General features: G+C 42.0%; 1 protein-coding gene across 4 annotated transcripts in view; it reads right to left on the bottom strand.

Moving 5' to 3' along the window:
- Positions 1 to 16,697, bottom strand: part of CNPY1 (canopy FGF signaling regulator 1) — a 122,219-nt gene that overhangs the window by 30,685 nt on the left and 74,837 nt on the right. For all 4 annotated transcript variants that reach the window (XM_075587864.1, XM_075587867.1, XM_075587865.1 and 1 more), the window contains exon 3: positions 14,476 to 14,591. In XM_075587864.1, the coding sequence (XP_075443979.1) occupies positions 14,476 to 14,591 (116 nt within the window). The remainder of the gene's footprint in view (positions 1 to 14,475; positions 14,592 to 16,697) is intronic.

The raw sequence follows: 16,697 nt of genomic DNA, 5'->3' as shown, positions 1-16,697 counted from the left end.
TATTAACTAGGTAATGAGTGCAAATAGTGGGGTGCTTTGAACCCATTCTTTTGAGTTCTCTCTGTTATACATATATTGTTTACCTCCCTTGCACCTACCCTTTGACAATTAGGACAAATAAGATATAGGTGAGCAGTTATATTACATTCTTTCATCTTTTAACTTCTGAAAGCATGTATATGTAGCCCCCTGCTTTTTTCCCTAGCCTAGCACAGGGGTGTGCAAATTGGGGGCTGGGAGAATTTCTAGGGGGGGGCGTGGCATCTACAGAGGTCCCGCGCTCTCCCCCAAGGCACTTAAATTAAGTGCCGGGTGGACCGCGTGAGGCCTCTGCATCTTCTGTTACCCGATCTTTGGCGACGCGTGGCCAGGGTAACCGCGGGCTCACATGACGTCACATTGTCATGGCAATGTGACGTCACATGACCTCGCGACGTCATTTGACGCCGGAGCTGAGCAGCAGGGGAGCGCGTTCTGGGAGGGGCACAGGCAGAGGGGGGCCAGGGTCAAAACTTTGCACACCCCTGGCCTAGCACATAAATCCTGGTAATAGCAGGCAGTGCTAGATTTATGCCACTCTTATGTAGGCATGACAGCTGCTGGCAGTGTTATGGTTAAACCCTCTGCACACGGTCCTACATGTGAGCAGTACCAGAGGCAAATTATATTGTTGCAATATCCAGGCACATGCTTGTCTGGTAGCACCTGAAGAGTTCTAGCAAGGCATGTGACCAGTGGGGTGACTGGTTGGCAACATTCAGTTTTGCCGAGAGACTGGGAGGGAAAAAGGTTGACAACCCATGAGTAGATAAGGAGGGGTCTGGTCTGTTCAGCTCAGTGTGCTGGGGCAGAGTGCGCTGGGTGCCTGGCACAGGCACAGAGGTTCCCATGCTGTAGGGAGCAGGGCTATAGCCCAGGTTTAAGTGGGGATCTGGGGCTGAGCCTACTCCAATCCTGTCCAGGGTTAAGTTGGGTCCTGGCAGAAACTGCTTGCAAAGGGAGAACTGCGGACTGAGAGAGATGCTGAAAACTGGTCCTGTTTATGCTGTTGCCTCACGCTCAATAAAGCAAGCATCCTGTTAAAAGTTCCTGGCACCCTTTACTAATTATTCTACTCCTCACTACAAGCCTGACCTTGATCCTCCAGAGAAGCCCTGAGAATAAAGATAAAAACCAACAGCTACGCTACGCTGAAGCAGGTAGAGACCCCGTCTGCAGTGTAAAGAGAGACTGATTTGTGTACACCCTATCTTCTGATGCCGGGGGGGGGAGAGGGGGGGGTGAAATAGGGGTGTTACATATAGATGTAACAGACATTATTGCTCCTATTAACCCGTCAGCATTGCACAAATAACATGATTAACTATGCACGTGTTAAGGAAATGAAAGTAAAGTCTAAGATGGCCACATGGGTTAGTTAGCCAATAGGAGGACATTGTGCCTTTCTATTGGCCAATGGGAGTGAGGCTTGCCATATTGACTTTCCAAAAGAGGGCAGCAATGCAGTCACCTTAAATATAAATATATATTCTCAGGGATAGGGTTGCCAGGTGTCGGTATTGAACCGGAGAGCCCGGTAATTGGTTATTCTGTCTGGTAAAAAATGAGAGATAATACCGGACATGTATGTGTGGGGTGTTATGTCTCTGGACTTAGTAAGCAATTGTGGAATTTCCCGAGAAGGGATAGAGCAGGGCTGCTGCTGCTGCTGCTGCTGCTAGAGGGCTGGGCAGCTTCCTATATAGCTGGGCAGCTTCCTATATCATGATTGGCTACATTACATAGCAGCAGCCAATCAGCAGGTGGTGGCAGGAGCCTGGGGGCTCGGGCCAAAGAGCGGAGGAAAAGCATGTAGCAGAGAGAGGTGAGGCTGTGTCCTGTGTGTATTTGTTCTGTTTTGTCCTAGTGTGTGTGCGTATTTGTACTTGTATTGTTTTGTGTGTGTGTGTGTGTGTGTGTCTCTTCTCTGGCTGTCCTGTGGGGTTGATAATGACAGGGAGGGGGTGGGAGGATGAAGGGAGGGCGAGTGAGAGAGGATGAAGGGAGGGGGGTGAGAGAGGATGATGGGAGGAGGGAGGAGAGAGGATGAGAGAGGATGAAGGGAGTTGGGGTGAGAGAGGATGAAGTGAGTTGGGGTGAGAGAGGATGAAGGGAGGAGGGTGAGAGGATGAAGGGAGGGGTGGGAGGGTGAGAGGATAAGGGGGGAGAGAAAGAGGGTGAGGAGGTGTGCAGTATTGCTCACCATGGCCTGTATGACTGCAGGTCAGTTATTTATAAATGATCTGAGCATTACGTAATTTGTCCTAAATTTCACTCCAAGCATGCACCAATTTGCACTATTTCTTCATATTCTATTTCCTAAAAATATCCTCGGAAGGGCACTCCCTCCCAATACCCCTCCCCAGATTTTTTAGGAAATAGAATATAAATTGGTGCAAATTGGTGAATACTTGGAGTGAAATTTAGAAAAAATGACCCAACAGTCAGGTCATTTATAAATAACATTCTTCCCCACCAACGATTCCCCGCACGTTGCATCTTTCACCATTTTATCTAGTATTTTTGGACATGCTACCTGGCAACCCTATTCAGGGGCTACACACACATATATATACATATATATATATATTATATCTTTATCGCTTCCCCAAAAATATTCCTTTTTCTTCTAGCATTTCAAAACAAAATAATCGAAATGGCTTTTTTTTTAGAAACAGGTTAAAAAGTGGATTTCGTTTTGAAAGTACATGCTCCAATTCTTTTAAAAAAAAATGGTAACTTTTATTTAGGTACAGAAATGTTTCATAAATGAACTACTTCCTCCAATTCCTCACTCGCAGAGATACCTCCCCTGGAAATCAAGTGCCCAACTAGCCAGCATGCAAGATGAACGCATCTCAACAGTTATAGACGGAAAAATCCATTGGAGGAAGGGTGTCATCTTGAGGATGTATAAAATCAATGTTTCCTCTCTTGTATGAAAAATCTTTCTTCATTGTATAGAAGTCTTTGAAATTGAATCATCTCTCTTTTGCGCGTCTTTTTTAATTTTTTTTTATCGCTGAAATTTTTTATTGAGTTTTCCATAACAAAACATATTACATTTCAGCAAGACCACAAAGTACCATTTTGCAGTGATTACAATATTCTTTTTCATTTAACAGTGTACTAAACCAGTAAATAATATATTACAATTACATATACTTTGACAATGACAAACAAAAAATGTAATTAAATGTTAACTCGATGAGTCTGTTCTATCTGCATGGCATCGTTTCCCTCTGTACCTTTCCCCCCCCTTACCCACAGTTCCTTTTGTTGTTTCTGTGCTATAGGTCTTAACCTTATCTAGGGAAAGCAGACATTAGATATTTTATTCTTTTCCCTCCTCATCAACTTCTGTGCCTCTCAGTACCAGACTTCTTAGTAAATACCAAGACGTTTGGTCAAACGCCCGCATCATAACCTCTTTGTCCCTGTCTGGTAACATTTCAATAAAGAGATCCCATTTTTTAAATAGTGTGTCTGTTTTTAGCGCTTTTTTGGTTTCGGCTTCCATTTTATCCAACATGAATAATTGTGTTAAATATTTGTTTAGCATCTCCATGTTAGGGATATATCCTTTATCCATTGTAACATTATGGTTTTTCTGGCAGCCAATAATATAATTTCTATGAATGTAGGTATTCTCATCCCGTTATTTATGATCTTCCATTCCTCCAAGTTGCCAAATATCAAAGAAACTAGTTCTTTAACCGTAGCAATGTTAACATTCTGCTGCATATAATCCAGCACTTGGTTCCCACAAATTTGCAATCTTGGGGCAGTCCCATAAACAGTGTTTTAGGTCTGCTTTAGGAGGTTGGCACTTTGGACATCTATTCCTGGATTTGTCTGTATTCTTATAACTTATGTTAAAAGCACAATATGCCCTGGGTGCCAGTTTTAGTTTTAGGCCCAGAGGGGGAGGGCACAGAGTCTGCACCATGATTGGATGTACACAGACCCTGTTTCACCTTCACCCCTGTTACTCAGACTGGGCAGCATGATGGGGGGGGGGAGGGGGGGAGAAGGGTAAACCCACAGGATAGCCTGTCACTGCCTGTAGCTTCTAGGGCTTATGTGACAGGGAGGCAGAAAGATAGCCAGGACCCGCCATGGCTATACAACTCTTAGGTGAAAATCCCATGCCCTCACTGGGATCAAATCTGGGCACCATCCAGTAACCTGGAGCCTGCAACACAGAAACAGGTTACAGAAGAGGGCGGGGCTGGCGTGGGCGGCACGGGCCATCAGGATGCACCGGATGCCGATTGAAGCGCCATGGAGTGTATCCCAATTATGTTTTGTTATTGGCGAGTTACTTTATTCTTTACCTATAAATATATTGTTCACAACATGATGTGTATATATCTCGAGAAAGCGTTTATTTTGGCGTGAAACACGTTGGTGGGGCAACACCATTGCTCATTTTTGTCTTATGACCAATAAATAATCTTGTTATGGAAAATGCACTTTCCCTCTCATAATTCTTTTTTTGAAGCTTGGACACACCTAGTAGTGCTCTGTTACTCTTTACAAACCTTCTCATCCAGTTCCATTCCACACTGGATCTCATTGCAAACTTTTAGCAGGGTAGTTACCGTGGAGCGTCTGGGCCGAAAGCCATATTGCAATTGGCTAGGGAAATTTGTCTTGGTATAGTAATTGCTTAATTGGGTGTGAACACATTTTTCCATGACTTTGGATAGAATTGGGAGAAGAGAGATTGGCCTATCATTTGATAGTGGTTTTGTCCCCACTTTTGGAGATTGGGACAACTCTGGCAGTTTTCCAGCTCTTAGAGATATGGCCTGCAGACAGAATAGAGTTGACTAGGGAAGCAATCAGTTTGGCAATGCCTAGGGCACCAAGTCTTAGGTTGCATTTCGCTAATAAGTTAGCACACCCCTCAAAGTATTCATTGAATTAATTTGCAATATCAGTGGGATTTGTCAGAGTAATATCCTCCTTAGTGATATTACTTGGTTGTTGAAGGCTAGAAGGCTGGAATATATTGTTGATAACCTTCCAGAAGTTAGCCGTGTTTGATGTCTTCTGGTGAAGATTGTCAGAGTAATATTGTGCTTTTGCATATCTTGTTTGCCTTGTGAAGAAAAGACACATGCTGCACACCATAAAGAAAAAATAATCGCAATACAGTTACCGGTGCTCCTGTGTTTGTAGGATAGCCTGCAGAAAATCCAATGACTATAGTAGAGAGAAGTAACACAAGGCACTTTCGGATTTAGTTAATCTAATTTATTAAAGCCAAAGCACAATGTTTCGACCCATAGGTCTTTGTCAAGTGAAATAAAGTGGCATGCCACTTTATTTCACTTGACAAAGACCTATGGGTTGAAAGGTTGTTGCTTGCCTTGTGCACATATTCTGCAGGCATCTGTAGTTAAGATCCTTGGTAGTGCCAGTTACTTTGTAGCTTTTCCATAAAGAATCTCTGAAATGGTAGAGCGCTATAAGGTCAGTTGTAACTCACGGAAGGTGGGCCACCCGTACTCTTATTCTGCGTAGTGTGACATGGGTATCACAGAGTTTTAAGAACATGGATTGGAAATAGTTGAGCGCAGAATCGGGGTCAGGAATTAAGTTAATTCTGTACCAAGGGCAGTTGGTAAGGTCAGCCAGAAACTGTTGTGGGTTAAAGTTTCTAAATGTTCTAGTGAGGAGAACTTTAGGGCTTGATTGGGGTGATTTAATTTTCCTTACACATTACACTATTGCATAGTCACTGAAAATGTCAGGAAGGATGCCAGAGGACTGGATTCTGCTGGGGTTACAGGAGAGAACCGAGTCAAGCAAGGAATGGTTGTGAGATTTCAGGTTTGTCCGTGAGGGTTGAGAAATTACTTGGGTTAGGTTAAGTTACTTGAGTTGTGTCTGGATTTTGTTGTTTTTAGAGTCGAGCCAATTGTAGTTGAAATCCCTAAGAACTAGCAGCTCACTCTTCTCATTCAGAGAGGGCATGGAGCCAAGAAACTGGGTAATATCAGTCAGCAACTTTAGGGCGGAGGTAGAAGCCAGCAATCAGGATGGCTTAGAAAAGGGGAACTTTTGCCAACTAGGATTTCAAAAGAGCGTAATGGCGGTGTCCTAAAATAATGACCTCCATAATATATTTATTTAGCACGGAGGTTGGGGCTTGGAGGGTGGGGGGCAGAGTAAGAGTGAGAGAGGGACGGGGAAGACAGTGAGAAAGAGGGAGGGAAAACAGAGTTTTAGTGGAGGGGGTGGGATGCTGGAGAGGATCGTGTGGGAAGAAGCTGGTGAGGGGCATGTGGGGGAGAAGCTTGAGAGGAGCATGTGGAGGAGAAGCTGGAGAGGAGAGGGGCATGTGGGGAAGAATCTGGAGAGGAGGGCGGCATGTGGAGGAGAAGCTGGAGATGGGCATGTGGGGGGAAAGCTGGAGAGGGGCATGTGGGGGAGAAGCTGGAGGGGGGCATGTGGGGGGAAAGCTGGAGAGGGGCATGTGGGGGAGAAGCTGGAGAGGGGCATGTGGGGGAGAAGCTGGAGAGGGGCATGCGGGGGAGAAGCTGGAGAGGGGCATGCGGGGGAGAAGCTGGAGAGGAGCATGCAGGGGAGAAGCTGCAGAGGGGCATGCAGGGGAGGGGCGGAGAAGCTGGAGAGGAGCATGCGGGGGAGAAGCTGGAGAGGGGCATCTGGGGGAGAAGCTGGAGAGGGGCATGCGGGGGAGAAGCTGGAGAGGAGCATGCAGGGGAGAAGCTGCAGAGGGGCATGCAGGGGAGGGGCATGTGGGGGGGGGAGAAGCTGGAGAGGAGCATGCGGGGGAGAAGCTGGAGAGGAGCATGCGGGGGAGAAGCTGGAGAGGAGCATGCGGGGGAGAAGCTGGAGAGGAGCATGCGGGGAAGAAGCTGGAGAGGAGCATGCGGGGGAGAAGCTGGAGAGGAGCATGCGGGGGAGAAGCTGGAGAGGAGCATGCGGGGGAGAAGCTGGAGAGGAGCATGCGGGGGAGAAGCTGGAGAGGAGCATGCGGGGGAGAAGCTGCAGAGGGGCATGCTGGAGATGGGCATGTGCGGAGAAATCTGCAGAGGGACATGCGGAGGAGAAGCTGCAGAGGAGCATGCTGGAGAGGGGCATGTGGGGGAGAAGCACGTGGAATATTCTATTTATTGTACTATGAAAATGAAAAAAGGGATTTAAAAAAATGCTGTTTAATGTCGTGGTGGGAGGGGAAAGAGTTCCTGCATTTTATATATAGATATATATAGCACTTCCTTACATCTATCCATCTATCCATATGTGTGTGTAGATACATAGTGTGACTTCTACTGAGGACCCGGAAGATCGCATTGCAGGTCTCAGAGACTGTATACATAGAATTATAGAACCTGCACAGGACAGGATCTGCGCTGTTGAACTTGTAAAAAGATATTAGTAGTTAGACTAGATTCATATTAGTGCGAAAGGGGAAAATAACAATGTAGTAGGATGCCCTTAATTGGTCGAACAAAATGTTACTTTTTGTAATCTTGTGTAATCCAAGGTGGTCCAAGGTCAGTCCTCACGGCCATCAACAGACCAATTTTCCAAGATGTCTCTAATTACAATGTAACTAACCAATTAACCTAGCTCTAATTATCACTAAGACGCCTTGCTTCAGTATGGCTCTCCTTGAAAACCTGGTTGTTCGCGGCTCTCGAGGACTGATCTTGGACCACCCTGCTGTAAACTATTTGTGGGTCTAACACTGTTATTTATTGTATCTACTTTTGTTGCATTTGAATACTTTATATTCTAAAAGGAAGCCCTAAAGATCATCAACATATACACCCAGTTACAAAAAAGAAGAAAAAAAAAGAAGGGAAGATTTTAGAAATATAACTAAAGGATAGAAGCATTTTCCTGAAAAATCAAACAATATAGGGCTCTGATATTCCACTTGAATAGAAAAATATGCTGCATCCCCAAGTAAGAAGATGGAGAAAGTATACAATTCCTGGGAAGTATGTGTCTTCATTTTTAAGAATGTTTTAAGATTTCTAGTGCACATTGAGTTTTGTTTTTTTATCTGCTTTACTTTCCCCAACTTTAGCTTGCGTCTTCTGCATTTAGGATTACCAGAACCGCTGCAGTTAATGTTTTTACAATATGTCCTTACAAATGCTGAGTGGGAAAGGACTGACAGAGCACTACTACCAATGTAATTATAGTATCCACATAATAAACCTGTATATTACAGGTGGTGCTCCCTGGAGTCAATGGAAGTACTAGATGCAAAGCAGAAGAACATGGTAAGTCCCATAGAGCAGGACCTACTAAAACTCCAAACTGGGGCACACAAATATGGGTACAATATGTACTTATATTTGTGTGCCCCAGTTGAGTTTTAGTAGGTCCTGCTCTATGGAACTTACCATTTTTTTCTTCTTTGCATCAAATGCTGACTGGGTCTCTGTAATGTAGCATTGCATTCTTGTTCTTAACAGAAAATGCTTGTTCTTTTGGGGTCGACAGACTAAATTATCAGAAATATTGCCATTTTACAGCACATTCTCAGTGCTTTCTCGTTTTCAATAGTTCAATGAACCTCCAAAGAATATGAAATGGAGTAACTTCAAAGCTGCACTTCAAGCAATATCCTACATTTTTTGTCTTTGTTTTGTTCATTTATTTAAAAAAAAAATCAGTTCTGTACTATGAGGAAATACTTTTAAAACAATTTTTAAAGACATTTTAAATGTATTCAAATGTAACAAGCATTTTTGTTTCTATAGCAACCATTTACAAAGTCACATCCCCTTTCCTGTTCTGTGACAGGCTCTGGCACACCCCTTTTGCCCTCTCTCTAGCAGTGCACCAATTGTATCTAGTGCCTGCCTGGTCACATGATCTTCCACACAGAACTTTACATCTTGGGTACTGTTCTGCAGCACTACTATGGAAATAGTTTCCACACTGGGCTCAGACGGAGATGGTGATGGGACAGAAAGAGTGGTGGAGTGAAGCAGTATAGTAATAAAAGAATATAGGTGGATCTGGAAGGAAGAAAGCTCCACCATACCTCAGTGTAGCTGTTTTACTGGACAATACATTGTACACAGGTACTGTTCTCAACAAATGTCCCTACATTGAGAGATGTGCGATACATGGCAAACTCAGTGCTTCACCCTGTTATGTTTTTTTTTTACAGAATTAAATGTGGCTGCTGTTCCCGCTCATTGACAATAATTTTAGGAGTTCAAAAGCAAAATGTAATTTAGTTGATAAAGAAATCTATAGTAGTTAAAAAAATAAATTAAAAAAAAGGTAATGTATGTGGATTTGGTGAATAAACTGCAAAAGTAGATGTTGTGAAACTTCTTTTCATCCACAACTAGCAGTATGAACTGAAAAATAAATGTGTTTGTTCACCACCTACATTTCCTAACAGAAGAAGATTAAGCTATTAGGTTTGCCTTCAAAAGAAGCAGAAATTGTTAGCGGGTAACAGAATTTAAGATTAATACACTAATTGAGGAAAGATTACTGTGAAATTATTTGTAACAGTATAAATGACAGCAATACAGATAGGGCAGGAATGAGGTTAATGAACACTTTGTAGCTCTATTCTCCATCGACTGGATTAATCATCCTTCAGTTGATTAACCACATGACTACCAGAGTAGTTAAACAAACAATGATTGGAAGTAAAGGTGATACATGCAGTAGAGTCCAAGAAAATGCAACAACAATTAATTTGCTTTTCCTCTAAAAAAGAGGGAAAAACGTATCCCCAAGAAACCACAGTCAACTCTGCCTCCTGGAGGATAACATTTGCACTCATACCACTGCAGGTCTCTGCAACGTAAAAAAAAAGAGAACCGTGAATTGTTCATTTAAAACGATCCTATTCAGTGTTATATTTTAGGTGATCAATAGTGATATGAGAGATAGTTATGATGATTGACACCAGCTTTTACTATGAGGAGGTATTAAAGCAGCAGTCCCGCCGGCTCACCAGCACATCTGGAAAAGGGAGAGTCCCTTGGAGCTGTTCCATGGTCCTCGAAACCTCGAGGGATTCTCTCCCCTTCCCCCCACCAGGCAAAAACATGACTGCAGGGTCAGGCTCACGCTGCCAGCCAATAAAAAGTTGCAACGTCATCAGGAGCTGATGTTTTCACCATCTATTCATAATCTTGGGGCGGAAGGAGGCAGCATGGAACAGTAAAGAGGGAACCCAGGTGCAGGTAGGGTTAAAAAAAAAATAATATATATTAACAATGCTTTTTTGGGGTGAATGCGGCTTTAAAGCGATCATGCCATCTAACATTCACAAATCTTGCCTCATCCTTACTATAAAATGAAATACATACTGGACATTTTATATTTAGGCACTGTACCGTGTATGAGTCTCACTGGATTTGCTAAAACTGAGCTTTGTCTGTGTTTTATGTTCTGTCTCTGGTTTTAAATATATATTGCCATGCTCAGTAGCACTCCTCTGTGACACTCGTATGCTTATATATATGTTGTGGTTATTTTGGGGGTTTAATAGGAGCTTGTTAGGTGTCCAGTATGTTTTACAATTCTTGTCCAGCTAGTCATGGCTGATTGGAGGGTGGCAACCTCCTTCCTAATTGAAGCTCACCCCCTCCCACATTTAAATGGTTATGGGCTCACTCCATAGCATCTTCCACTCAGGGGAACTTGCCTGCTTGCAGTTTGGCTGTGACATCTCTAATACAGAGTGCTTTTCCTGGTAATGTACAGGTTAATAAAAGCTTCAGTCAGACTTAGAACTTTGCAACTAATATTGACAGATTTACTATAAATCATTCTTCCTGTTATTACACAGGTTATTAAGAATTTATATTAGCGTTAGGGACCCCTGAAATGTGGTCTGCCGTGCCGTTGGCTCAGGGGCTTAGAACAATATTGGCCAAAAATGTCAAACTAAAAGACCATTTTACTTATTAGATATTTATACATATATATTTAGGCACTGTACCGTGTATGAGTCTCACTGGATGTGCTAAAACTGAGCTTTGTCTGTGTTTTATGTTCTGTCTCTGGTTTTAAATATAAAATGAAATATCATATTTTATAATCAGTCTTTTATGGAAGCAAAATGTTGAATTGGATAGGAAGGCGAAAGATAACCTTATTCAACGAAATTATTTGATGCCAAATTCACTTGATCAATTTACATTATGGCTGCACAACTGAATTTTTGTAAAACTATGTTACTGGGACATTGCCTCTTGCCGGATTTTTGTTTTGTTTTAATAAATGCAGCGGTTCCTTACATTTACCGCCATGCTGTTATCTGAGCTGCTGACTGATCGGCGAAGATCCTGTTTCCCAGGGCATATAATATGGCTGCCTGTTTAACAAGAGGAAGTGGTGCAGCTGCCTAAATATTTGTTATAGAAACACAAGGAATTTTAATACATTAAACATTGTTAAAATGGCGTAAAAAGTGAGAGAAAAAAATGCAATAAGTATTATCTAATACTACGCAACGGATTCTGAGTGCAATGCTGTTTGAACAGGATTTACTTGGTTTCATGTCCAAAGATGGAATACTGGTTGGCTCATTAATTGGGATAATAGACCTTGCTCTGCTCAGCACGCAGCATATCTATTACTTACTAATTAAAGGATGAAAATTATGCCCGAGTTCTGCCCCTGCGTAAAATAATAAGGAAACTGTAGGAGGACATATGCAGAGGTACACAATGGAGACTGTTGTAAGGGGAAATCATAACAAGGCTTTATTGTGCCTGCGCTTAAAACACAGCAAAAATCAACATCAGAGAAATAGTGAGCCCAATAAAACTTGCTCCACTTTCTCATATATGTATCCTTCTATTTCAGCCCCTTTTAACTGCGTGGCTACCCAGGCTATTCATCAGCCCAAGTCACATAGATATATATATATATGGACAACAGTCAATGGAAAATAAAGTCTTATCTGTTTGCAGGGTTGCTGCCTTTTCTCCGGATTATCAGCATCCAGGTTTAGAAGTCTTATTTGTCAGCTCCAGAGATCTGTGTTCTCTCGGTCAGTCTCTCCTGGGAGACTCAAGAACCTCTGCTCTGTTTCCTTGTTCAGCTCACACGTGAGCTAAGGAATCTCACTTCCTGTCTCACAAGACAGGCTTTTCTAAGCCATCTAAATCAGGCAGGTGGTGTTAGTTAATTGCCTACCAGCAGTTAACCACCACACTGCTGGATTAGAGGCACATTTGTGAACAGGGATAAGTCCCCTGTTACAGAAACATTTTCAGTGCCCGACATTATAGTCATTAATAGCACAGTATTGACCTATAGGTCCACACATTTAATTATGGTATACAAATGATATCTCCATGATTATTGGCAGGATGGGCATAAACTAAGCATGTCTTACAGTGGTCAGTTCTGCAGTACAACACACATATCTAGCACTATATTCAGTTCAAAAGCAAACAAATGACTGCGAGATATTTTTCCTGCATCTTTGTGTGGCCCCTCGTGCCATGTCCTCTGTCACTCATAGAAAAATGGTTAAATTATCAAATACCGAGGTAAGTGTTTAAGTGAGGGCTTTAAGGACTGTGGAAGGGAAAAAAATATACAAAGAAAAGGGAGGAGACAAAAGGAGAGGAAAGGTCGTGGGTAAACAGGCAGTGATCGGTGAAAAGACACAGAGGACCGTATTCAACGTTATATGGAGTAACCTCCCCTTTCTCAGAAAGATCTAAGTTCAGGGTGGGCTGGTCTGGGGGGGTGGGGAGAGCGCAATGGCCCCCTGAGCAGGTCTGGTTTGAAAGATTTGGGCCGGTAGTAGCCTGAACAGAACGGATCTGAGAAAAACGTGCAGATCCTGCCACAGATGGTGCCAGATCTCATGTGGTTCCTCCTCTGGGCTGATCCTCTCTGCCCCTAATGTTGGAGCTAGTCCATACAGGTCAGTATTTGTAGGGCAGTTTGTGTTCATCTGTGTGTGTGTGTGTGTGTGTGTGTGTGTGTGTGTGTGCGAGTCTATGCTAGTTATTTGTGGGAAGCACTGTGCTGAACAGTGTATGAACAGTGTATGAATGCTTTGCTTGTCAGTGTGTGTGTGTGTGTGCGCAGATCAGTAGCTATGTAATCTGTGCTGGTCAGTGTGTGCTAGTCAGTGTGAGTCTGTACTAATTAGAGTGTGAGTGTGGTGGGTAGTAGATGGGAGTGTATACCAGAGTACTGCACTGGTTAGTGTGTGTATGCGAGGGTTTGTACTGGTCAGTGTCTGAGTTTTGTGCAGGCCAGTCTGTGTGTGTGTGCGCGCACGTGCACTTGTAGGACAGTGTGTGTTTATGGGGAATTCATTAGGTGTGTGTATGTGAAAAGTGGGTGATGTGTATATTATGTCATTGGTAGTTTGTATGAGAAACTTTCTTAGACTGCCCCAAACCTCTGGAATGCCCTTCCCCTCAATATCAGACTAGCACTCTCTCTATCCCTCTCTATCCACCTTTAAGACTCACCTTAAAACACACCTGCTTAAGGAAGCATATGAGTAGCTCCGTAGCTAATACTATACGCCTCATACATAAAGCTTGGCCCCCTGCAGACGCACTTACCAGAACCCCCTCCTACTGTATCTGTACGTTCTTCCTACCTACCAATTAGATTGAAAGCTCTTCGGAGCAAAGACTCCTTTTCATTATTGTTACTTTTATGTCTGAAGCACTTATTCCCATGATCTGTTATTTGTATTATTTGTTATTCATAGGATTGTCACGTGTATTACTGCTGTGAAGCACCATGAACATTAATGGCGCCATATAAATAAAGACATACATACATACATACGTGGTGAATGTGCCAAGTGTATGCTTGTATTTATGGTACCTTTATACACAGTGGTCATGTGTGGGGACCACTGGCTACCTAGTCACGGGTCCAGTAAAATACATTTCCCCCCTCCCCCCACCCCCCCCCATTAAGAATCTGCCTGCCAGCTATTGTTTAAGCTCTAACCATTTTAATCTTCTGAGCGAGGTGCTAAGGTGAAGAAAGATGTAGATCATATGCATACCATTAATCTATATTCACTTTAAAAGAATTTGACTCCAATGGCCTTGAAAGATTCCCAAATGGAAGCATAATGGATAAATGCAGATGAAATGAGTCACTATTTATATAAAATTATATTTTAAACTGAAATTTCATGTTAGCTATCATATCAGCTCTTAAAATTCCCACAAAAAAATCCCCAAAACAAAGCAAAAACATTAACATACCTTACGTACAGGTTTCAAATAAGTAAAATAAGAACATTTAAAATGGTTACTTAGAACAGTGGTGTTGAATGATGAAGTTTAAGATTATATCAGCTCCCAGTGGAAGCAAACCCAATCATGAAGGCTATAAGATTATGACAAACTACTGTGCTGTTAATATTAGCAACATCTTCAATTCTGTCACCTCGGTTTTTTTTTTTTTTACCTTACTCTTTCCTTGCGTTCCATCCGGACTTATCCTGAATGACCCTACGTCAATTGTCTTCTTTGGGTTCACTTTTCTAATTTCATACTGCAGCTCATCTACCAATGCCCTGCAGGCTAAAGACAGGGGGAAAAAAAACTTGATGTAATATTTTATATGGATATTTAATATGGAGAAGTAATGTTAAATTTCATGCATGGAATGTATTACATTTTTGACATATAGTAAATATAAATAGTCAAACTAACTTTCAGTAACTGAAATATATACCTTGGGCTGTTTTGATTAAACAATAATTATGAAAAAGTCAACTAAGAAATATTAAGTGGAAAAAATAAAAGCAATACTTGGCATGTGTGTAACGGTGAAAGCACTTTTACAATTTTTTGTAAACAAATATATGCCCTAAGACGGGACCTTAGTAGTCCTGAAAATTTGAACGTTTTTTGAATCATTAACCATTTTTTTTCCATTGTAACTTATTTTTTATTGAAATTTTCAAAGAATGGGACAGATACAGAAGGGGGAAAAAAAAAAAAAAAAAAAAAAAAAAAAAAAGAAGGGGGGAGGGGAAGAAACCACAATTTAACATGGCAATTGTACAACAATCTGACAAGAGAATTTTATGTATGTTCTCAGATGGGCACAGAATAAGCACTCCCTAAAAACCCAACCGCTCCATTGGCACATCCACTACCTCGCCAACGTGTCTCTTCTCATGGGTGCCGCATGTCTGTAACAAATCAATTTTGTTATCACCTACTATTCTAAGGTTCCCAAATTTGTGAAATTTGTTAATTGTGTGTTTTAAAAAGGCGGTAAGTTTCTCCATTAATTTAACTTTGTTTACTCTCTGCACAACTTCCCTTTTGCAAAAAAGGAGGGATATTTTTAATCCAGGCACCTGCTGAAATAGAGCACATGGCTGCAGTTAGGATATGCGATATTAGTTTGCGCATGGGAGGCTTCATATTTTTTTATGGTTTTAGACATTATTATTATAGTTGAATCTAATACAACGGTGACCCCCACAGATTCCTCAATTCGCTTCTGTACAATAACCCAGTATTTCTGAATCGGACAGAATCACCAAATATGGGCCATATCCGCAATCTGATCACATCCTCTACAACACTCCTCCGAGGCCTCTGGGTAGATTTGCCTCAGTCTCTTGGGTGTGAGGTACCATCTGTGTAGAATCTTGTACAGGTTTTCCCTCGTTGTCATGCATAGAGGTTTTTGCTGCGTTATCCCATATGTCCTCCCAATCATCTTTTGAGATTTCTACTTGGAGATCCATTGTCCCATATACTTGTGTTCAGGAGTCTCTTTAAGAGGAACCAAATCCTGGTAAAGGATAGCTATTAGCCCATTTTGGTAGCTCTTACTTCTACATAGCTGCATAAAGTGTGTAGGGTCTAGAAATTCCCCACTAGAGGAGATATGTAAAATAAAATGTTGGACTTGTAGATATATAAATAGTTCTGAATTTTACAGTATATTTTTGGCAAATACCTTCAAATTTCCAATATTTACCATTGGTTATCATATTACCTATAGCCAGAATGCCTTTATCTTTCAGTTTATCAAATGAGCTTGTGTTACAGCCCGGGCCAAAGCTCGGGTTATCAAATAGGGGTATAAATCTAGAGGGGTTCATGGTCTGCTGAAACTTGGATTTCATGTGCCAAATGTTTAATGTGAACTTTATAACTGCTGCTATGAATGGAGGCTTTGGAGGGTTATCCTACTCTGTCCAGAGAAGAGCTGGTAGACCACACCGGCTTGCTAAATATGGTTTCTAAATCGACCCATCTATATAATTCTCCTTTTGAGTGTCAATATATGATTTGTTTCAGATGTGCTGACCAGTAAAATCTGCTAACAGTAACCGCCAGGCCTCCTCCATTCCATATAATAAGATTGACTTAGAAACTCTCTACTTTCTACTTTGCCAAATGAATTGCATAACCCTGTTCTGGATCTCCTTAATACTTACTATGAGTGGACTTAAAATCAGTAGTGCCTGAAAATAATGCAACAATCTTGGTAGGATGTTAATTTTAACTGAAATAATATGCCCCAGTTCAGACATACTGTATGATCGTTATTCCTCCGCTCTAGTTGAATCAATATAATCTTTTGGCTTTCAGCATTATCTCTATGCTGATGATACCTACATTTACCTCCTCCCCTCCTCTCTCGTGTCCCCAACTGTTTCT

Source organism: Ascaphus truei, chromosome 2, assembly GCF_040206685.1.
Source record: "Ascaphus truei isolate aAscTru1 chromosome 2, aAscTru1.hap1, whole genome shotgun sequence".
In the NCBI taxonomy this organism is placed as follows: domain Eukaryota; kingdom Metazoa; phylum Chordata; class Amphibia; order Anura; family Ascaphidae; genus Ascaphus; species Ascaphus truei.
This window is presented reverse-complemented; position numbering and strand designations above follow the sequence as displayed.